The sequence below is a fragment of the Rhinolophus hipposideros genome, assembly GCF_964194185.1.
Source record: "Rhinolophus hipposideros genome assembly, chromosome: 3".
Lineage (NCBI taxonomy): Eukaryota > Metazoa > Chordata > Mammalia > Chiroptera > Rhinolophidae > Rhinolophus > Rhinolophus hipposideros.
In genome coordinates, this window is record NC_138049.1 from 88,128,506 (window position 1) to 88,150,326 (window position 21,821).

At 42.9% G+C, this 21,821-nt stretch overlaps 1 protein-coding gene across 1 annotated transcript in view; it reads left to right on the forward strand.

Moving 5' to 3' along the window:
* Positions 1-17,165, forward strand: part of CILK1 (ciliogenesis associated kinase 1) — a 50,418-nt gene extending 33,253 nt beyond the window's left edge. Inside the window, exons 6-14 of the mRNA XM_081036213.1 lie at positions 2,239-2,371; positions 3,043-3,214; positions 5,279-5,446; positions 7,501-7,821; positions 9,278-9,468; positions 9,571-9,719; positions 11,760-11,888; positions 14,233-14,355; positions 15,312-17,165. Coding sequence (XP_080892339.1) covers positions 2,239-2,371; positions 3,043-3,214; positions 5,279-5,446; positions 7,501-7,821; positions 9,278-9,468; positions 9,571-9,719; positions 11,760-11,888; positions 14,233-14,355; positions 15,312-15,466 — 1,541 coding nt within the window. The 3' untranslated portion in view covers positions 15,467-17,165. The remainder of the gene's footprint in view (positions 1-2,238; positions 2,372-3,042; positions 3,215-5,278; positions 5,447-7,500; positions 7,822-9,277; positions 9,469-9,570; positions 9,720-11,759; positions 11,889-14,232; positions 14,356-15,311) is intronic.
* Positions 17,166-21,821: the final 4,656 nt, after the last annotated feature.

Genomic DNA, 21,821 nt, shown 5'->3' on the forward strand with positions numbered 1-21,821 from the left:
TCAAGTTTGGTCCTTGCTATAATTTAGGTTTCATTTACTCTTAATTTGGTTAGGATACTGAAGGAATTAGTATAAGGAAGGCCACTAGATATATATATTGGTACAATGGCAGGATAAAGATTGAAGCAATGGAATATACAGAGAGATTTTTTTCCCCACACTCATATATACAAACACTCATACGTATACATACGCAGACATACGTACATTCACATGTGCTGTACAAATAGAAAACTTTTTGTGCCTGTCTCTGGTTTAAGCCAGGTCTAAGTCCTTTGATCTTCTCAGTGCCTCGGATTATGGAAAATAGAAGCAGCTTGCTGGTGGGGAGGAAGTACTTCCTGCTCTCACCTGTGGTCTTGATTGTACCCGGTCACTTCGGTACCTCCAGCCCTTCTGTGTGTACTGGGTCCTAGGCTCTGTAATTGCATTCACTTTGTCTGTCTTAGCCAGCCATTCACCTTACAGACCCATCATTCTGTCAGAATACTATTCATTTGGAACTTGACCTCGTACTAAGCTCTCATGTCTTCAGAATGATGAACAGAGAGGAATATCCTGGTTTATTAAAACACCGTTGCTTTCCATGATGCATGACATTTAGTATGTGTTCCCATATAACCGTATTACGAACACCCTCCTCGTCCTCTAAAACAGAGAGGGATTTGGGGAAATGACCTTGACGAGGTAGGTTAGTCCAGCTGGAACGCCCTCTGTGATGAGAACTTCCCACTCTACGACTCAGTGCCTCCCACACTGCTTCAGGGCCATTGCTCTCTCTCAGCTCTCAGTTGCTGTCTTGTGAGGTTTCCATCCTCCCACCCTCCCAGCAGCCCTGGTCTCTCAGTTGCCCCTACCTTCTTGGCCCAGATAAGCTTCTTCATGTTCCCTACCAATCTATTCAAGTCCTTTGTTCAATAAGAATATGTTATGAGGCCACCGTGTTCCTGCCACGGTGCTAGACATTTGGAAGAAATAGAACTATGGCCTCGGCCCTTAAAGTGCTACATCTAATTAAGGAGAGCAAGGATTTGGGAGGGGCCAGTGAGAAAAGGCAAACGGGACAGATATGAGATATTTTGATGAAAAACATGGCAATTCCACGACTGTCTGGAGAAAGGTGGATCCAACAGAACTACAGGGTATTTGGATATTTTCTCAAAAGTTCAAAAAGGAGAGATGATCTGGGACAGGTTGATGTGGGGATGACAGTGACATCCAGCTGCTATCCTGTTAGAAACGTAGGTCTAGAGAAGGGTGGAGAAACACATTAGAGATGTAGATTTGAGTATCACCAGCCAGGAGGTGGTTGAGGAACAGTGTACCTCTTGAGGGACGGCTGTTCATTTCTCCCATAATGTGCTCGTTAGAATCCGACTTTCACCATGAGAACGATAGCATGTAACAGATAACACCACTGGCAGCCTTAACGGAGGTGTATTTCCAGTTTGGGTGTTCCATTGCGATTTAGAGTCACGTCGTATGAAGTCTGTGTCAGGGATGCTGTCTGCACGTGGAAGGTTCTGGGTTTTCAGAGGCATGTACCATTGACCAGTGGTGTCTGAGTGCATCTGGAAGTTTGGCGTGTTGACTGTCTCCTGCACATACCCCAAAGCTCTGCTGTAGCAGAGACAGGCTTCCTATTTGATGAGTGAACTTAGCCTTTCACGATGGGAGCTGCCACTGTACCTCTAGTTCTTCTTTAGGCAACATTTAAACTCCTGTTGCAATACACACATCAGAACCTCAGATACGAGTTGCTCATATTCATAAATCCCTGTTTTTCAGACAAAAATTGTAATTGTGTTTTTTGTGGTGGTATAAACTCTCAGTACCCATCAGGTGATAGTCTGGAAATGGTTGTAATCTGAGATTCTTTGGGGCTGATGTGGACAGGGTAAGCATGATGCTTTTTTCCCTGAGCGACCGTATCTTTTGCACAGTTATCTCAGCCCACAACTGAGGTTTTACATTTTAAAAGGCATTTTCTTTCTTAGAGAAAAATGATGAAGATCGACTTTTGAATTATTTCACATTTTGAATTCATCCAAGGGAAATGAATGCAGTCCTTTGTGAAATCCCAGAGACTCTACATATCAGGGGGATGGATGTACAGAGCCTTCAGTGTCGTATCAGACTCCTTTTCAAATTATGGTTGCTCTGAAAAGAACAATCCAGCTGCAGAGTCGTGCGGAAGATCAAGCTTGCATGTGGATGCCTTTCCCACTGTCTTTCTAGGATTCTTCCATCGGGACTTAAAGCCGGAGAACCTTCTCTGCATGGGACCAGAGCTTGTGAAAATTGCAGACTTTGGACTGGCCCGAGAAATCCGATCAAGACCGCCGTACACCGACTATGTGTCCACCAGATGGTGACTACCATTCTCCTCAAAACCACTGAATTATGCTTCTTTAAAAATATACCATTATGCTGAGGATTATATTAATGTCACAAACACTCACTTTTCACTCAGAGAAACAGTGCAGTTTGAAACATATCTTTGTAGGTATGTTGGCACTGTAGATGGTTTAAAAGCTTGTGTGGTAAATAATGTTAAAAGGAAGTCCATTATACTTTTCTGTAATATAAATATTTTGTATCTAGGCCTTCCGGAAGACCATTTCCTAAAAGAGCTGTGTACAAGATTCTCCAGAGACCTGTCTGGAAAAACCAGCTAATTGCTATTCTTAAAACTTTCAGACGCCTAAGCATTTGTTTTAAGCCGTTAGCCATGGCCAAGCAGTAGCCTGCAGACAAGTTTTCTGTTTCTTCTCTCTCACGCCCTCTTTTCCTCATCTGCACGCTCACTCTTTGTGTTTCCCAATGATTTCCTAGAGTGAAATCCTCAGTAGGAAATACTATGAGGTGGACACGGGCTACTTGATGACCGCAGCCACAGCAGTGACCTTCACGGGTCCATGTACCACACTGAACTAGGCAGAAAATAGAAAGACGTAAACGCTGTCCCTGAGAATTGATAGTGTATGTTGTTTACCTCTGGTCGGTGGAAGCACTAACCAGCGGTCCCTTTTCTCCCCGCAGGTACAGGGCTCCCGAGGTGCTGTTGAGGTCCACCCACTACAGCTCCCCCATTGATGTGTGGGCCGTGGGCTGCATCATGGCCGAAGTGTACACCCTCAGGCCGCTCTTCCCTGGGGCCAGTGAAATTGACACAATCTTCAAAATTTGCCAAGTGCTGGGGACACCGAAAAAGGTAATGATGTGGGACAAAGGCTTGTGGGCCAAAGCCGCCACCCAGTGGCACTGCTGATCACCTGCTCATTCTGGAATCTTTCTCTCACTGTCATGAATCCTCCACTGCCCAGTTTTCAGAGACGGCTGCTTCGCTCCCTCCGTCTTAAGGAGCTTAAGGAGCACACATATTTGTCACGGCTCCCTCTGCTTGTCTCTCTATGGACTCCCACCTCCCTTGCAGTTTGTCTCTTCTCATGACTGCGACGCGTATAACCTATTCAGAATCTCCTAAGTGTAGCCCTCACCTCCCTCCTGTATAACTCCACCTTTGAATATTTGCAGCTGTCTGTGAGAGGTTCTCCTGCTGCCCTCACGGTCACCTCAGACTCAGCATGACTGACCCCCCTTTTGTTTTTTAACTTGTTCCAAATAACGCAAACACATTGGCAAGGAATGTTTTACTACAACGATCTTCTCACCTTACATATTGTGCTCAATATTTCAGTTCACTTTTATTTTTCTGCTTCTGAATTTATACATTTTTATTATTTTACATAGGTGTTGCTTGTTTATATATTTTTATTTCAGTTTGAGATATAATGGACACGCAGCACTGTATAAGTTTAAGGTGTACCAGATTGCTCTTTGTTTATCCCCCCAACTGGCTTCCTTCTGTCCTTTTCCATTTTTGTCTGTGGTCCCATCATAGTCCCAGAGGCCCAACCTTGAGTCTGTTTCTCTTTGACCTTCTCTCTTTTCCTTACTCCCTTCCACCTTCCCCCAAGCAGTCGGTCCTGAAATCCTTTGACTGTCGCTGCATAGTATCTTACGCGGCCCTCATCATGAGTTCCCCCCTCACAGACTGGGCCATGCTCGCCCTGCCCATCTGGGAGTATCATTGTTTCTGCCTTCAGGTCTTTTCCCTCCAGCTCACCTTTTAGTCTGCAGCCTGCTCATCCTCCTGAGAACCGATCTGGTACCATCCTTTCCTCCTAAAAATATTTTCTGACTCTCCGTCACCCAGCCCCGCTAACTGTCCCCTACTTTGTACCTGCACACCCCCCCTCTCCCTGTGTGCCCGGAAGCCCCGCACTACAGTGCTCTCTGCCCGACCGAAGATCTTCCACATACGCAAATCCCGTTCTTCTTCCAAGGCCCCCAGTTATCTTTTTCCTCACGGTTCCTCTCCTCTCCTCTCCATCTTCAGCTGTGTTCTGCGTTATTATAATTATCTGTGTATATATCTGTTCCCTGGACCATAAGCATACTCAGGGCAAGGGTTTATCTTGTGTTTATTTTTCTTCCAGGTCCAGTCCAGTCCATCAGAAAAAAAGTATTGAGTCATTTGAATGAATCATTAATGCCACCTCTTCAAGATTTCCAGTCTCTTGCTGGAATCTCTCCCTCCTCTGGATAGCTGTATCTATACCTCTCTCGTGACCTTTGTTACTTTGTATTCTGTATTGTGGTTTTTAAATGTCTTGTTTTCTCCTTTGGACAGTAATATCCTTAAGGGCAGGCTTTATACCAGATTATTTTTGGATACTCAACACTAAGCCCGTAGTAGGCACTCAGTAACCAAGTGAATGAATGATATAAGCTGTATATTGTGACACTTAGCTAAAAAAAGAAATCAGCTGTGTTTACTGCTTTACTGTCTTTACTGCTGGACTTCTCAGCATATATATTTTTAGTCATCAAGATGGGGATATAGTAACATGTCGTGTTTCCCGTGGGAAAAAAAAATCTCGTTATCAGTTTCTAAAACCTCTGTCTCATGCATGGAACACAATTGCGAAAATATTAATTTGGTTCAACCCCTAAATCTCAAGGGAGGAACTATCTTATGTTAAGGTTATAAAACAAGTTGGTGGCAAATTTAGTATTTTTCCCACTCTTCCCCAGACGCCATATTCTCTGTCTCTCCGTTAGTATCCTCTTGTGCTTCGTTCGTCACACACGGTGTCGCGATAGTGAAGATGGACGTGGTAATGACATGATGTTACGGGCCCACGTGCCAGAGTATAAACACCTCTCACAGCGAGTTGGCTGAGCAAGGTTTTCTGTCTTGTCCTTCTTTCAGACCGACTGGCCTGAAGGCTACCAACTTTCCAATGCAATGAGCTTCCGCTGGCCCCAGTGTGTACCCAATAACCTAAAGACCCTGATTCCAAATGCTAGCAGTGAAGCAATTCAACTCCTGAGAGACATGCTTCAGTGGGATCCCAAGAAACGGCCAACAGCTAGTCAGGTTTTCTTCCATTTTCTTCTGTTTGATGCATTTCTTACGAAGTTCATATTTAACTCTGACTGATTCCGAAAAATCTCATAGAAGGTATTTTGTTTGGTATTGTATGTGAAAAATAGTATTGACTACCAGTAATGGTGTATTATGCATAAGAACTGAAATAATTCGAAACTCTCTGTGTATAGTTAAAGTAGTTAAGGTTTAAACAATATAGTAGCTTTGAAAATTGGCATAGAGTTCACATGCTATTATCACCATATATGTGGAAATGGAAATACGAGGTAAGATTATGTAGCGGTTTGTTCATAAGACAGTACTGGTGGTTGAAAGGCAATTTGAAAATATCTTGTAAAAGTCCAACTCACTTATTTTACATCTGACAGAGAGAGAGCAACAGAGCTGGGATAATAACTGCAGTTAGCATTTTATGGCACTTTACAGTTTGTAAATGCTTTAGGATATTTTTGTGTGGTTCAAACCCCATGAAGACTCTGTGAGACAGGCGTTACTGTTTTCATTCTATAAGTGAGAAAAGTGAATCTCAGAAAGTTGAAGCAATTTGCCATCATCACTCATCCAGTAACTGGTACAGATAGTGCAGTCTACTGCAGTTCAGGCAGATGGATGGCATGACTCCGCACTTCCGGTTTGCTCAACCTGCCCTCCTCTAGGCCACTTTGACTTAGGTTATAAAATGTAACACAAAGAGGCATGGTGGTGCTGTGAGCTCCCCCACTCACGTGCCTCCTGCCAGCCACCTTTTGCATTCGTTGTGTCCGGCCCCTTCTCTCACCTGGTCTCATTGAAAATCACATGACTCAGATAATAAAAAAGGTGACCAGGTCTAATCAGAGACGATGATTTGGCTAAGCAAAAGTGACAGTGACATTTGAAGAGAGTGCCAGTGTGATATTAGAATTTGTGAGAGCTGGAGAGATGATGGTTGGCGAATTAAGGAATTGTAGAAAAGCATCTTTCCAAAGGCTCAAAGAAGAAAGAGCCATAATTTGGTACCACAAGACTCTGGATGGCTCAGGAGGGTTGGAAAATGCTCAGAAATGTACTTCTGGGCTTTAAATTCAGAAATATTTTCAGGGCAGGAAGGAAGCTTTTTGATGAACCCAGTTTTTGAAAGGATGTACGCAGGAGATGAAAAGAAAAAGCTTCTGTAAAAAGGAACCAAGAGAGCAATGTGTACTTTTAAGAATAGCGTCAAAAAAGCTAAAAATACCCCCAAATCAGTTGAGACTTGCAAAATGCTTGGGACGACCCAGAAGACTTTTCAAGTTAGATGCCAGGGGCCAGGCTCTGTACCAGAGTATCCACATTATTTGCCTCTGTGTATGAAGCAGCCTTATCTATAATTATTACAGATGTGTATAACCCTCCCAGAGTCGCTAAGAAAAGTGATGTTATGTTCAATGATTTCCACTCTAAAACATTAGGGAAGACAGGGAATATTTCAGAAAGAATTGTCAACCCCAGTCCGGTAAGATTTATTCCTTGGCTATCTAGAAAACTTGATTATTCAGAACAACTAACAAGGTTTAATTGTCAGTTGTTCCTGATAGGCTGGCTCAGCTATGTCAGTATTGTGCACTTTGGCATTCCTGGGGAAATGATGATTAGAAAGGTAAAGTATTATATTTAAGATACATAGTTTTATAGATGATGTAATACAGAATTGTACACCTGAAATCTATGTAATTTTACTAACAAATGTCATCCCAATAAATTTGAAAAAAAAAAAAAAGATACATAGCAAGTGAGTTACAAAGCCAGGATCTGTGTTGTGACAGAATAGTTTTCAGAAGTGGTAAAGGTAATAGCAGTGTTACTGGCTACTCTAGCCAAATACTTTTAGGTGTATACATTGGCTGATATTTCAGATAAGAAGAATCACAACGGCTGTTATAGATTCAAGGTGCTGTTTTATAGTTGGTTTGGGCTAAGAAGCTGTGGTAAACTGGTCCCAGGAAATGTGGCCCAGTGAGCCTGATGGTGTTAACCTTCCCGGCTAGACTTTCCTCCTAAAGCAGCCTTCTGTGACATTCCAGGCGCTTCGATATCCTTACTTCCAGATTGGGCACCCACTGGGCAGCACCACACAGAGCCTTCAGGATTCCGGAAAACCCCAGAAGGACGGCCTGGAAAAGGCAGGCCCACCTCCTCACATTAAGCCAGTCCCTCCGGCCCAGCCCCCAACCAAACCACACACACGGATTTCTTTGAGACCACATCAAGCCAGCCAGCCCCCTCAGCATCTCACGAATCCCTACAAAGCCGAGGCTTCCAGGACAGATCACCAGAGCCATCTTCCTGAGGACAAGCCAAGCTCACTGCTCTTCCCGTCGCTCCATGCCAAGAATCCTCAGGCGGTAAGCAGCAGAGATTCACTAGTGAGCCATGTGTCTGGACAGTTCCTCTTCTGCCCCCACTTACCATGTAACATAGTTTCTTTTTCGAAAGTCTAATTGTAATAAATGTATCTTTGCCATATCGTGGAATTGTGAAAAGTGCTTTGGCCGCAGAGTTATAGGTCTAAATTCAGTGGCTGGCTCTGGCTGTGGATCACGGTGCCACTCGTGGGGGCAGCTGCGGTGTGGTGTGGGAAACCTAGATGCTGCAGCCAGATTGCCGGGGTCTCACATCTCAGCTCTGCCGTCTCATAGCTCAGTGGCCCTGTGTTAAGTTACCTGGCCTCTGCTCCTCACTTCCTCATCTGTACAATGGGCATAATAATCCCACCTGCCTGATAGACTTCTTCTGAGGACGAAACGAGTTAGTACTTGAAAGAATTCAAAATAGTACCTGGCCCCTAGTTAGAACTGCACGAATGTTAGTCATTGTTATTATTGACCCCTGTGGATTCAGTGTCCTCGTCTGTCAAAGGAAGATCATGATGCCTGTCTTGCCCACCAGACGGCTACTCATGAGGATCAAAGATCCTGTTGCTTATGAAGATGCTAAAGTACCAGACTCGTATTTGTAGATTCTTAGTCCCACTTATGCCATCAATGGATATGGTTAATGCTGGGCTGTTCACTGAGCCCAGATCTTTCTTTCGCTCTTGGGCTGGAGTTCAAAAGGCAACGATGAGTGTTAGATTCAATAACATGATAACCTGATGAGGAAGTCTAGTTACCAGGAGCTTTGTAATGCTGCCTGAGGGGTTGATTTTCTGATACCTTTATACAAAAGGAACGCTTTTCCTGTCAATTCGTTCACTGCGCACTGACTCCCAACTAGTACAAGGTGCGATACTGCATGAGATTGCAAGGGTGGTATCTCGAGACTGTTTGCTATACCTCAGCCCATGCCTTGGAAGCAGTGTGTGTTTGGCAATTCCTTATTGTAGCTACTTCTGTAGTTAAATATTATCCAGGTCTGCCAAGAGGGCAAAGAAGACATTTGCATTGTTTTCTGTAAAAGAGCAGGATGACTGATATCTTAACTGTATCTCTTACATCTTTACTTATGACAGTACAAATCATGTTAGCTCTTTTGGAGATGAGGCCTGAATAAGAATCCAGCTATCTTTCTAGTATGAGAGAAGTACCTTAAGTTTCCTTTTTTTTTTTTTTTTTTTTAACCTTACACAACTTAGTGTCCCCGTGGGATGAAAACTGATGTCATCCTTGCAGGATAGGTGAGAGACAGAGGCCTGGGAATGTGTTTCCCACAGTTGTCCTTTCAGATAAGCGGTGCTTATTAGGGAATGATATGCCCCAGGACCCTCTTTTTCATGACCAAGAAAGTTCAGAATGGGATTTACTCATAGGTGCGCTCCATTAATGCCAAATATTGCTTTTTCTCCTCTCTTTGTATACACAGAAAATCCTAGCTGGCCTGGAGCACAAAAACGGTGAGATCAAGCCAAAGAGTAGGAGGAGGTGGGGTCTCGTTTCCAGGTCAACAAAGGATTCCGACGATTGGGCTGGCGTGGATGACTTGGAATTCGGTCCATCACTCAGCAGGATTGACCTGAAAAACAAGAAAAGACAGAACGATGAGACCCTCTGCAGGCAAGTGGATCTGGGACTGGATCTGGGATTTGTGAGATGATCTTTATCCATCCGACGATGCTGTCTATCTCATGTGAAGTAAGCCACATTCTCCCCTTTCAGATTTGAAAGCGTTTTGGACCTGAAGCCCGCTGAGCCTGTGGGGACCGGAAATAGCGCCCCCACCCAGTCTTCATATCAGAGGCGAGACACGCCGACCCTGAGATCTGCGGCCAAGCAGCATTACTTGAAGCATTCCCGATACTTGCCTGGTAATCCAAATACTTGCCTTTTCTTTCATCACTGATAAGAAATCGTTTCCCTGGAATCACATAGTCACAGAGATTCTGTTTGGAAGGGAAGTGCTTGGGGCTTCCCTTCAGAACTGGTGGGAAACATCATAAAAATATTTGCTGAAGCCCAGGCCTCATATTTTTATTTTATATAGTTGCCGAAGACAAGAAATGTGGTAGAGGAAACTGGGTCCAGCCCCCAAGGAGGGAGGAATGGGTACGAGCCAGGCAGTATACCTGAAGTCTCTGCACCAGAAATTGCCAGTCCTGTGTGGTCTCAGGAATCCAGGATGGGAGCTTGGTCACACCACCTGGCAGCACTGCAGGGGTGAAGTGTAAACACTATAGTTTGGAGGGTACCCCAAGCCTCTCTTTAGCTACTCCATCTTCCAGACTTACAATGTTACCCAACCACGTGCTCACAAATTCATTCAGTCGGTAAATATGTGTTGAACATCTACAGTGTGCTAGGCACCAGGAATATTTTGGTGAACAAGTAGCCAAGCGGGGCCACTAGGTTGCCTAACTCCAAGGGGCTCCATTTATGTCACAGTCTGTGCAATGACTGTATAGCAATCCTGCAGGTAGTACTCTCGCCCACGTGCTGCTCTAGTCTAGTGGTGGGAGACGGACCCTGAACAAGTAAATATACAGTAGTACAGATGCCAGTGATTGACGTGAAAAGAGCTGTAAAGCGGAGAGGAGGCACCGCTTCAGATAGAGTGGCCAGGAAAGGCCTCTCTGAGCAAGGTACTCCCAGCGGGGCCACAAAGAATGGGAAGGAACTAAATGTGCAGAGAGCTGAGGGAAGGGCACACCAGGCAGGAAACAGCATGTACAAAGGCCCGGAGACAGGACAGGGCATTAGCTTGCGAGGGGAGAGGCAGAGAGGCCCGTGTGTCCAGAGCATAACATGAGAGGGTGATGTAGTATGAGGCATACTTTTGGTGTCTAATAAGAAATTTGGATTTTATTTCATGAGCAATGGAAAGCTTTGGAAGAGTTTTAATTGGGGAGTGTCATGGTTTCATCTATATCTGTGTGGCGGGTGGGTGAGGGCCAGGTGAGCAGAGTGCTGGATCAGGCTGAGGCTGGGGTCCCAGGGGCGGGCATGGAGGTGGGAATGGCAAGCCCCGCTGATACACTGAATTCCTTGCTGTTTTATCGGGAATTGGGCTGCTAAATACTGCCAGCCTTCATTAGGGTTGGCATGGCGGTCTTAGAAGAATTGGCTTGACCGTTCCCTGGATGACCTGGAAGAAGAGAGAGCACACGGCAGGGAACCAGGTGTGAAAGGCAAAGATTTGTCCCACAGTCACCACAGGCAAAAGGGAGCGGGAAGTGAATGGGAGAGATTTCTTTTGGGCTCTGAAGGAAGAAGGAAGAGCATAAGATGAATTCAGTCTTTCAGTTCTGCAACATAACTGCCGTGCTTGACACAAATGGGAAAGTGAGCAGTCAAGAGGGAAAGTGGTCTGGTTTGAGATGGAGGGGATTGAGGTGAAGGTCAAGGCAGCCTTGGAGATGAGAGGTCGGTGAGGGTCGACGGTACAGACTGGAGTCATCCGCACGATGGCAGTGGTGGTCCTGGTCAGGTGAGAAGATGGAATCTCGGGGAACAGAACGCAGAGAGGAGAGCAGAGAGCTGCAGAGCTGGGAGGCTGGGAGAGGGGATAGAGAAGAACTTAGAAGGATGACTGAAAGGCAGTGGTCTGTGAAGGGGAACAAGTGGGAATATCCAGGGAAAGTAAGCCCAGGACCGCACTAGAGGGCATCAAGACATAAGACACAGGACTGCTCTGTTGGTAAAAGTTTAAGAGACCTCTCTCAGGCCACCCACCAGTGAGACAACACATTACACCCGAGGACCGCATCTTTCCTTTTCACGGTTAATTTTTGCTTAGATTGTTGAACCTTAGGAAGTTTTGATAAATTGGGTTCTGCATTAATTTCATCTCTGAAGTCTGGTGCAAGATTACATACGTATTTTGCATTTTGAAAACATTTCTTTCCTATTAGGAATAAACATAAGAAATGGCATACTCCCGACGCCAGGCAAGGATTTTATTCCATCTAACCCATGGTCTAGTTCTGGTTTGTCTGGGAAATCTTCAGGAACGGTGTCAGTAATCAGCAAAATAAATTCAGGTGAGTAATAATTATGAACTCCTAAATGACAAGAAGCAAATTCTCTGGATGTGGCGGAATGGGTACAGAGAGGCGAGGGTACAGGCTGTGGAACCATGAGGGCATTTCTTCCAAAAACCCTGGGCCTCTTTTCCAGGCCTGTCTGTCTGTCTGTCTATCTCTCTCTCTCTCCAGCAGGTCCTGGGGACTCAGCCAGCTCCCACGGGGTCTGCCTTCAAGAGTAGCTGGGGAGGAGAGCAGTCTCCCCTGGCTCATGGGAAAGACAAAAGTAACTTGACAGAGTCTTTCTTATACAGTCTGCCACCTGCTGCGTGGTGGGCAACCTCGGGGAACCGGACGTGACTCTGTCTGCCTTGCCCCCCCCCCCATCTTGTCCCCTCCATCTGGTGACCCAGCCTTAGCCCAGGGCGTCAGAACTTCTGGCTGGAAGGTCATTTCGCAGTCCCTCCCCACTCTTTCTGTAATGGGTAAATGAATGTCGTATGCATTCCAGGCCGCCTAACCCTGTTCCCAGCAAACCAGTTTCCCACACTGTTTTCCCTCGCTCAGGCAGCCCCTGCCTGTTCTGTGTTGCTTTCCCTTCCATATTGTCAAGGAAGCACCTGGGCTTCACTTCTTGCTTTTATCCATTGTGTGCTCGTCTATAGAAAGAGATATTATATCAACACCCACATGCCCACCACCTGGGGAAGAAGTCAAACTTTGCAGACATGAAGCCCAGTGTCTCTGCCTTCCCTCTCTTGCCCTCTTCCTCTCCGTATCCCCATTCCCCACCTGATTTGAGTTTTTATCATTTCCATGCTTTTTAAAAAATATACATAAGATATGCCGTATGGTTTTGCATGTTTTAAAATATATATGCATATAGTCCTGGATCTCCACTCCTGTGAATAATTATATATGTAGCAATCATACATATATAGAATATATATCACATTATGTAGTGTGTAATAGACACAGTGTATATAACTATATAATACCATAATTTATTACCTCTACTAGAGCGTAATGTATCCCTTCTCTTCTTGATGAACACGTAAGTGGTTTATAATTTTCGCTGTTAGAGAGTGTGCTGAGTGGACATTGCTGTGCTCCTGTGTGAGGGTTTCTCTGCGTCCGATAGAAACATGTTGGGTTAAAGGGTGTGCTCGTCTTCGACGTTACAGATATTGCCGAATTGCTGTCCAGCAGGGGATGGCAGTCCTGCTGCATCCTTATTGCCACTTGGTACCATCGAGCTTGTAAAATCTGTGCTAATGTGATGGGTGTGAGACGGCATTTTATTGTGCCTTAAACCTGCATGTCCTGTTTACTACTGAGGTTGACCATCTTTTCTTGTGTGTATTGTCTGTGCGTGTTTTCCCCTTTGTGTCTGTACCTGTTCACATTCTCTTCCCCTTTTTCTTCATGTCTGTCTAGTCACCCAAAATGCAAAATGTGCTCCAGCCGACCAACACAGCTCCTCACATATACATTCCAGACCACCGTTACCACTCAACTTCAAGTGATTGCCAGGAAGGCTCTGTGTTGTGACGGCACAGAGCAGCTCTACCACTGAGTAACTCTCTTCATGGCTATGACTTCCATTTGTGTAATGGCCATTGTAACATTCTTCGTCATTCCCTGTGTCGTTCTAAGCCTTAATAATAAGGCTTCTCGAGCGATTCCTTCACCCATCCAGTATATATTGATTACCTGCCATATGTAAGGCATTCCATTAACTTCCTATAATACTACGATGAGTAGCATACAGTTCCAGCCCTTAAAGTACTCTCGAGATGGAAATGACATAAAAGGTGAATGCATTTAAGCTATTTTAACAGGGGTTAATTTTTCTGATTGCGGACAAGAATATTTAGCGTAGAATGAACTTGTAAGAGCAAAATAAGTGGGATAACCTGTGTGCTGATCAACAAAAGAATAGTTAAATGAACTAGGGTTTAGCCAGAGTGTAGAGTTTGTATATGCTGACATGGAAGGATAACTATTCTCTATTATCAAGTGGAAAAAGCAAATTTCAGAACAAGCTAAACCGATTATACTAAAAGAAAGAAAATTTCACGTTTCCCTTTTCTTGAGCCAACCATCCTCCGTTTGGGTGTGGGCTACAGGAGCAGCACTGCGTTTGTCCCCCGCCCCCTCCCTATTCCGCACCCCCCCCAAGTCTTTCTGATAGTGTGGTGTGGTGGAATGCTCTGCTCAGAATTCACTGCTTTTATCCTAATGCTTTCCCCGCCTAAACATAAAGACCTAATTCTTTATTGTTCTGCACCGCTGTCCTTTAGCCTGTTGGTGTCATGTGCGCATGACTTTGTACTAATGAGCTTTTGCTTTTGCAAATCAGTTGGTTCCGGCTCTACAAGTTCTAGTGGGCTGGCTGGAAGCTACATCTCTTCCTTGCTGAAAAAAGAACTTGATTCTGCTATGCAGAGGGTGCACTTGGCACCTATTCCAGACCCTTCCCCTGGTAAGTTTAATTTCGGATTATTCACGAATTGATTCAGTAAATAGTTACTGAACACCTCACTGCTTCGTGGTTGTAGGCGTGATGTACACCTAGGATCCACCAGTGAAGGAGACGGACCAAACTCCCTGTCCCTTGGGGAACTTATACCTTACAGACAATAAGTAAACCAAATAAGATGCGCATAAGAGCTAAGGAGAACACTCAAGCTGGCAGGAAGTAGGGAATATGAGGGTTGGTGTGTGGCATGTAGACTGCAGTGTTAGACAGGGTGGCCAGCGACGTGCTCTCTGGAAAGGAGACACTGAGTAAAGATGTGAAGGAGGTGAATAAGCGAGCCGTGCAGTGTGGCCGAGACTGTTCCAGGCTGGGATTCTGAAGTGCGTGGGCTTCGAGACAGGACGGGCCTGGTGCATTCAACGAAGTGCAAGCGTGGTGGGAGTGAGAGGAGGGGAGTAGAAAGAGGAGGTCAGAGAGGTGATAGGGGGCCCGATGGCATGTACCCTGCAGACCCCCGAAAGCAAGTTGTCATTGACTGAGAGACATGAGAACCACGGGAGGGTTTTGAGCAGAAGAGTAAGTGATCCGACTTCATCTTCCAGGGTCACTCAAATGCTGGTTGTCACCAGACTGAACGGGGAGACAAGGTTGGAAGCAGGGAACCCAATAGGGAGGCTGTTGCAGTTATCCAGGCGAGGATGGGTGCGGGTCTGGGCTGGGTGGTAACAGTGGAGTTGGGCTGTATTGAGAAGGTAGAGCCAATAAGATCTGCTGACAAATTACAAGTGGGATATGAGAAAAAGAGGAGTCAGTCAGGAATGACACCAGTGTTTTGGGCCTGACCAAATGCTCCTCTTGAACTCTCCTTGTCTGATGTTTTTGTCACCAAGATACATTTATCTGTAGTTTGTTTTCATGGATCCCTTACCAATCAGGCCCACCTTTCTCTTTCCTGGCAGGTTATTCTTCCCTGAAGGCTGTGAGACCTCACCCTGGGCGACCTTTTTTCCACACCCAGCCGAGAAGCACTCCTGGGTTGATCCCACGGCCTCCAGCCGCCCAGCCAGTGCACGGCCGGACAGACTGGGCTGCTAAGTACGCATCTCGGCGGTGATGGTCATGAAGCCCTTTGTGGGAGGAAGCAGGACACTGTCCCCTAGCCAGCTGGTATTCTACCTGTGAGACACTTTCGGATGGTGTGAAAGCAAACACTTTATAGTTATTCTTCTGATCTAAGACATTTCAATATTCTTTTTTAAAGTTTTTTTTTCAAAATATTGGTTTGAATGTAATACCCTGTTTTTGTACAAAATTATTTTATTCTAAAACTGGGTCCCATTATTTTCTTAAACTGCAGCATTTTGTATATATGGATTATGTTTTAGCATTTTATACAGTCAACTTTGTAACAAACTTTTTAAAGATTAATTGATTTTCTTTCGGGGTTCCAGATAATATTTTATACAGATTTTTAAAAATGTAATAATATTGACGCAGTATTGCAACAGGGGTGCAATTTAAGGCTACGTGATAAAGGGTTATTTACTCGATGTGTGCGGATATTTGTGAAGTGGTTAAATTTTAAATGTGGCGCATTAAGCACCTTGGGCTTTCTTGGACTTTCGTGTCATTTCTCAATGTCACGTTATTGGTTTGATTTTTTGATACCATTGTGCCATTCTAGAAGTACTGTTACGTAATTCACTTTGTTTAGTTTCTGTTCCCTGGGTGACAGAACTCTAAGTAAATAATTTTTGAAATTTTACAACATCCTTCATCATGGTTGGAGCTATCCAAATGAAACCAGGCTTCATCATGCTATGCCATTACATTCTATTTCTTCCATATTTGAAATCAGATTGTATAAGGACTCAGAAAAGGGAAGATTTTCAAGCCACAAAAGTCTCCGCATAAAGGTTCATATAGTTAATTAAACTGATATCCCTGCCAAAATGCGTGACAAAAAAGGGAAGTTTCAAAGCAGCAGATTTTTTTTTATTATAACAACTGATAGAATTTACATTCAGCTCAGTTCTCCAGGCGAGGAACAGACAATGAATAATCTTCTGTCACAGCCAAAATCTCAGGGCAGTTTGGGGAGCAGAAAAGATTTATGGCAGAGGTTCCACTTACCCAGGAAGTCACAGTTACCATGAGCTTAGTTAGTGTCATAGTGTGCCACATTTAAACTCTTAACCCTTGTGTAGTTTCCTTCAACAGTGAGAAGTCTATTTGTTGGCCATGGCTGTTCCATTGAGAGGAATGTTTACAGCAGTTTTGAAAATGACAAAGCCAGTTTGGAGACAGAAAAAGACAAAAGGTCCACTCTCATCCACCTCTGTCGGGCACATGTGTCTCCACTCATGGTTACCTGAAAGGCAAGAGCAAAGGTCACCAGCAGAGAACATGATATAATTTCAATAGTGTGTTGACTCATTCTCCCAGGGCTCAAGCTACTCTCATTTGGTTCCGGGTTCCAGAATATCGGTAGTTGAACCATATGAAATTGACATTTTCGTAGGTTAAAATGAATATGGGCACTTTGATGTGGTTCCACCTATTAAGTTGGCAAATTACTACTTCGATGTCCTATTAATACATTGTAGCCTGAACCAATTACCATAAGAGCCCTAACCTAAAGCAGGGGGTATTTTCTGTTTTGGAGAATCTGATTCCAACATGTACTTGACCAAGCGTTATAATCACTAGGGGCAGGAGAAAAGCACATAATGGATGTGGGTTTGATAGGTAATATTTTCCTGTTAACAAACTGGCAGCAGAGCTTCAGAAAATAAATATGTATGTGTAAGCACAACTTGAAGCTGAATTCATTTCTGTATTATATTCTCAACTCATTATCTAAAGCAACAGAAAATGTGTTTTCTGAGATGAGTCCTTTACTGAGGTTAATATTTATTTTCCCTTTCTGTATTATGTATACAAAGTAAGTTAATCTGTACCCTTACCCAGCTTGCCTGGAAAGCTGGGTTTAAATTGTAAATACCCCTTAGAGAAGCATATGGATTGTGAATACCATATTCTTGATATTCTAGCTTATGTTAAAATCATTACACGTTTTAAAATTGAAACAACTAGTTACCTGGTTATTACACAATATAAAGTGGTTTTTCTAGTACTTTTATAGGGCCCAAATTCAGAAAATATTTCACTTTTCTTTCTCTTTTGCTTTCCTTTGTTTATCAGCAAACAACTTCCCTTGGGAAGCTAAACGCGTTTATTCATATGAAAGTCAAGAAGCTGATGTGCAGTTGAGAAACCTAGAAGACTGAAAAATAAACAATGTAAATTCTAAAGAAGTAGCAAAATCCTATAAAGAACTCATTTTTTCTCCCTGAAATGGGTAAAGGACAAATTGTATATACAAGCTGTTTACTATAGAAGGGAATCGTGACCAATTTTTGTTAAGTGAAAATAAAATGCTACCCATCATATGTATTTTTTTAGTTACTATAGAATTATTAAACGAACTGCAAGACACCACAATGAATGATGAGTTTAATTGTACCTCCATGACTATACCTCATTTCCAATCAGAAAGCTTTCTGGGACATCAGGAAACGGTACAGGGATGGCTCTCATTCTGTGCCCAAAGGTTCAGTGATGGGGACACATGGAAACTGCAAGGAAACTGCATGGGCACAAAAACCACTGTTGGTGTGATTGTTCATTTTACAATAAAATCACATGAATTTCTAAGCCCTCACCCAGCTCGCGTATGGTAGGATTTAAATAAGAAGAAAATTGATTTTCAGACAATTTTTTAGACGTAGCTCTTGCCAAAAGGAGTATATACACTTAATAAATTGACCCTCTGTCATCTGGAGTTATCAGAAATTGAATATAATCAAAGCAACACGTGTAAAACAAAACCATTCTTGTTTTGTCAAGAATTGTTGTAAGTACAACTACCAGTACTGTTGGAGTTCATGGGCACCATGTTTTCTCATGAAATAGCATTTCCCTTCCATCAAGCCATGGTTTTGTGCCATTTAGGAGAGAAAAAGAAAGCAGGCTGTATGTTCCAACTCAGCATGACCAAAAGCAATATGTTTATAGGAAAACGTTTGACATACTATTATATGTTATTTAAAGCATACTGTAGCAACGTGTTTGTTTAATATATGTGGTTAATTTTTAGAATTATTTTTACAATTTCCAACCAAAGTCCTGTATTTTATATAATTTATTGTGAGGACCTTTTCATAGAAACCATTACAAAGAGAAACTGGAGGGTACTATCTCGTTAATCTGTATTATCAGTTTCTTATAGACATGGTGCTAATATGAACTTAAAATGACCTGAACAGTTTTTCTGATCTCAGCTATCTCAGCACTGGTAGCAGTGTAGTCACTAAATTTGATTACAAGGGAGTAACTGAGAATACAAGTATTTATAAAGCAAATATTCATAATGGTGAGAAGATAGGAGGACAGAACATCACTTACGCAAGCCCCATCTGAAATAAAATGTTGCTTTTTGAATAGTTCATCCCTATGGTGTTTAAAAATGTTAACTACATTTGCAAAAATTCTGCTCCAAATAAAGTTATGGTTTAAGAAAAATAGATGTGTGTTCTGTTTTTGTTTTCCTGTTCTTCCATCAAAAGATAACATTAGCATTTCCTAATTTGGAATTTTGATAGTTTGTAACTTCTCCTTAATGCAGAAGTGTACACTTAGCAGTATGAAAAGTTATCCTGCAATATGTAAATTTTTGTTTGTTTGTTTGTTTAATTTAGCTTTTAGTAAGTGAGGTGACTAGGATATTAAAAACAAAAATGCAGGTGAAATCTTCCTGTGGCTGATTTCATCACGATTAATGCCTAGCTTATGTTTTCAGTTTTCACAACACTCTCATGTACAATCTAAACCTTCAAAGGAAACTCATAACTTAATGAATTACATATAGGATTCCACAGGAAATTCATTTCCCAACATTCTTTGAATCCTTGACAGAATTTTTGTAGGAATAATTTATCAATCAAACTTGTATTAGTGAATCCCTAAATGTGTCCCTCATCATCAGACCTGACCTGACTGCAATCATCAGCACTTATCTAATCTTTCGGTATATGTGCCCCTTCAGAAGCTCCAAAGGTTCAAACTCTCAACCATCCTTCCTGTTGTAAAAACCTGATGTTAGAATAGGGTCTGACTGCAGTCATTTATAGCTAAGGCTGAATTCAAGCCAATTATTTCCCTCGTCCTGTAGTATTTATATATCAAGACTCTCTCAAACTGAGATTTGAAGCTCTTGATTTTTGTTAAGGTAATTTTATGTGCTACTGAGGGGCTGGCTGGGCAAAGGTTTAAAGGCAGAGAGGACTTCCCAGGTCCTCTGAAAATGTATCAGATAGGTAGGTAGACATTATGAGTAAGACTGTCCCAGACTGAGAATGACTCCAGGAGGCTCCAAAAATAGAATGATTTCTGGGGCTTCCAAGAAATAAAATGAAGGGTACCTGTCAGAATGGCAGAATTATTATAACAGGATTTCTTATTTCTCCACAAGGCTGTGTAAATTAATAGAGTCTTAGGATACTGCCTTAGTTTCTCTTTCAGGTAAACAAGATTGCTAGGATGAAGTGACTCCAATTTATTAGGGTGGACATATGAAGTTGTCATTTTCGTAGGTTAGAAAAAATAGTAGGATATCAGTAATTTGATGCGGTTCAGCCAATAAATAAGAAAATGGAGATAAGACTTTGGCTTACTAACAGTGTTGAATAATAATGTTTGTCTTATCTGGTTCAATAAAAGTGAATCCTTGTAGAAAGATGGGTTAGAATAAAGAATGATCACTTTCAGCAAGGTTGGAAAATAGGACTTCCTACCTATGTTAAAGTGAGTAATATTTGTGCTAGGTCAGAATTAGGAAGATGAAATTTAACATATTTCATTTCTTTTGAAGTTACTTTTCTGACTTTTGGGCTGCCCATCTATTCTTGATTTGCTTCATTTCTTGCTTTACACACTTCCTCTGGATAAACTCATCCTTTTGCTGCCAGTTTGATCCATTTCAGTCCTCTCTTCTGATTCACCACTGGCTTATACAACTGCCTAGTGGACATTGCGAATTGGATGCCTCGTGGGAATGAAAGACAAATCTCATTATTATTTCCCCCAAAACTTATTCTCCATTATGCTTTATAGAGCTAGAAACCAAGGCATCATTCATTTTATTCCCTGAATACCTACTCTATGCTAAGCATTATTCTAAGAGCAGGAGATACAAAAACATAGTTAAAAATATGAAAATTCCTAACGTGGAATTTACATTCTATCAAATCTACACAGACAACAAAATAAAATATAAAGTATGTTAGATGACAATAAATATTACGAAAAATAGACGAGGGTGGAAAAGAAAATGAGTGTGTGTGTGGCGGAGGCATCATTTTAGACTTTTTCACTTGCTCCCTTCCCTAGTACCCTTCTACCTGATTAGTAAATCTTTTACCTTCCATTCCTTAATATCGCAGCTTTTCTTACCCATCTTCTCCGAACTCACAATGCTACTTTAACTCACAAGGACATTTAATAGGTCTCTCTTTTGTGACCCCACACTGCCCCAATTTATTCTGCACACTTCTGCTGGAGAAATCTATTGAAAATAAAATCTGACCATGTTGCCGCAAGTACTCAGCACCACAGGGCTTCTCAAGGCAGGTCCTCTCAAGAGCCCCTTGGGTGAAAAGAATAATCAACGTCTATAGTCTGAGAAATAGCAGAAGCTGAAAAGAAAAATTTGAAGTCCTTTTGAAAACATATTTTAAAGTTTTTGCCTATTTTTATTTATTTTTTTTTTTGATTGCATTGTCAAAAGAAAGGCAGACTGCCACGTGCAGCGCCTCATTTGGATGTGTCTGGAGTCTTGGAAGCTTGACTACCCTACGTTCTCCTACAAATGGACCTTGAGAGCTTGTTTGGAGGTTCTAGCAGGGGAGCGCAGCTACTCGTATACCCTTGACCGAGAAGACGGTCCTCTCCTCTATCGGGGAAGGTCGTCCTCTTCGACCGAGCGCGCAGCTTCGGGAGGGACGCACATGGATCGGTGAGGGAGGAAGGGGACACCCGCCTAGCCAGCCAGATCAGCCGAATCAACCCTGGCGATCAATGGGGTGACAGATGTCGCAGCCAGATCGCCCTCACATCCGAGAGACTAAGGGTGGCTACGAGCTATATAAAGCCCAAAAGAGTTATCTCTTTTCGCATAGGTCGACTTCTTTTAAGTATGTTCTATCCTAATTATGTTCTAAGTCCAAACCTACGTAACACTTCAAAAGTCATTTTAGCCCTCAAAATGCTAAAATTAATGTTAAAACTGACTGAATGTGAACTTTTTTCGTATTACCCAGAATGCCTTGCAGATGGGTGGGTCATGCTAAACACTGTTGTCTTGATTGGTGAAATCTTCCCGGAGCCGCGCCCACCGGTACCGCCTCCTC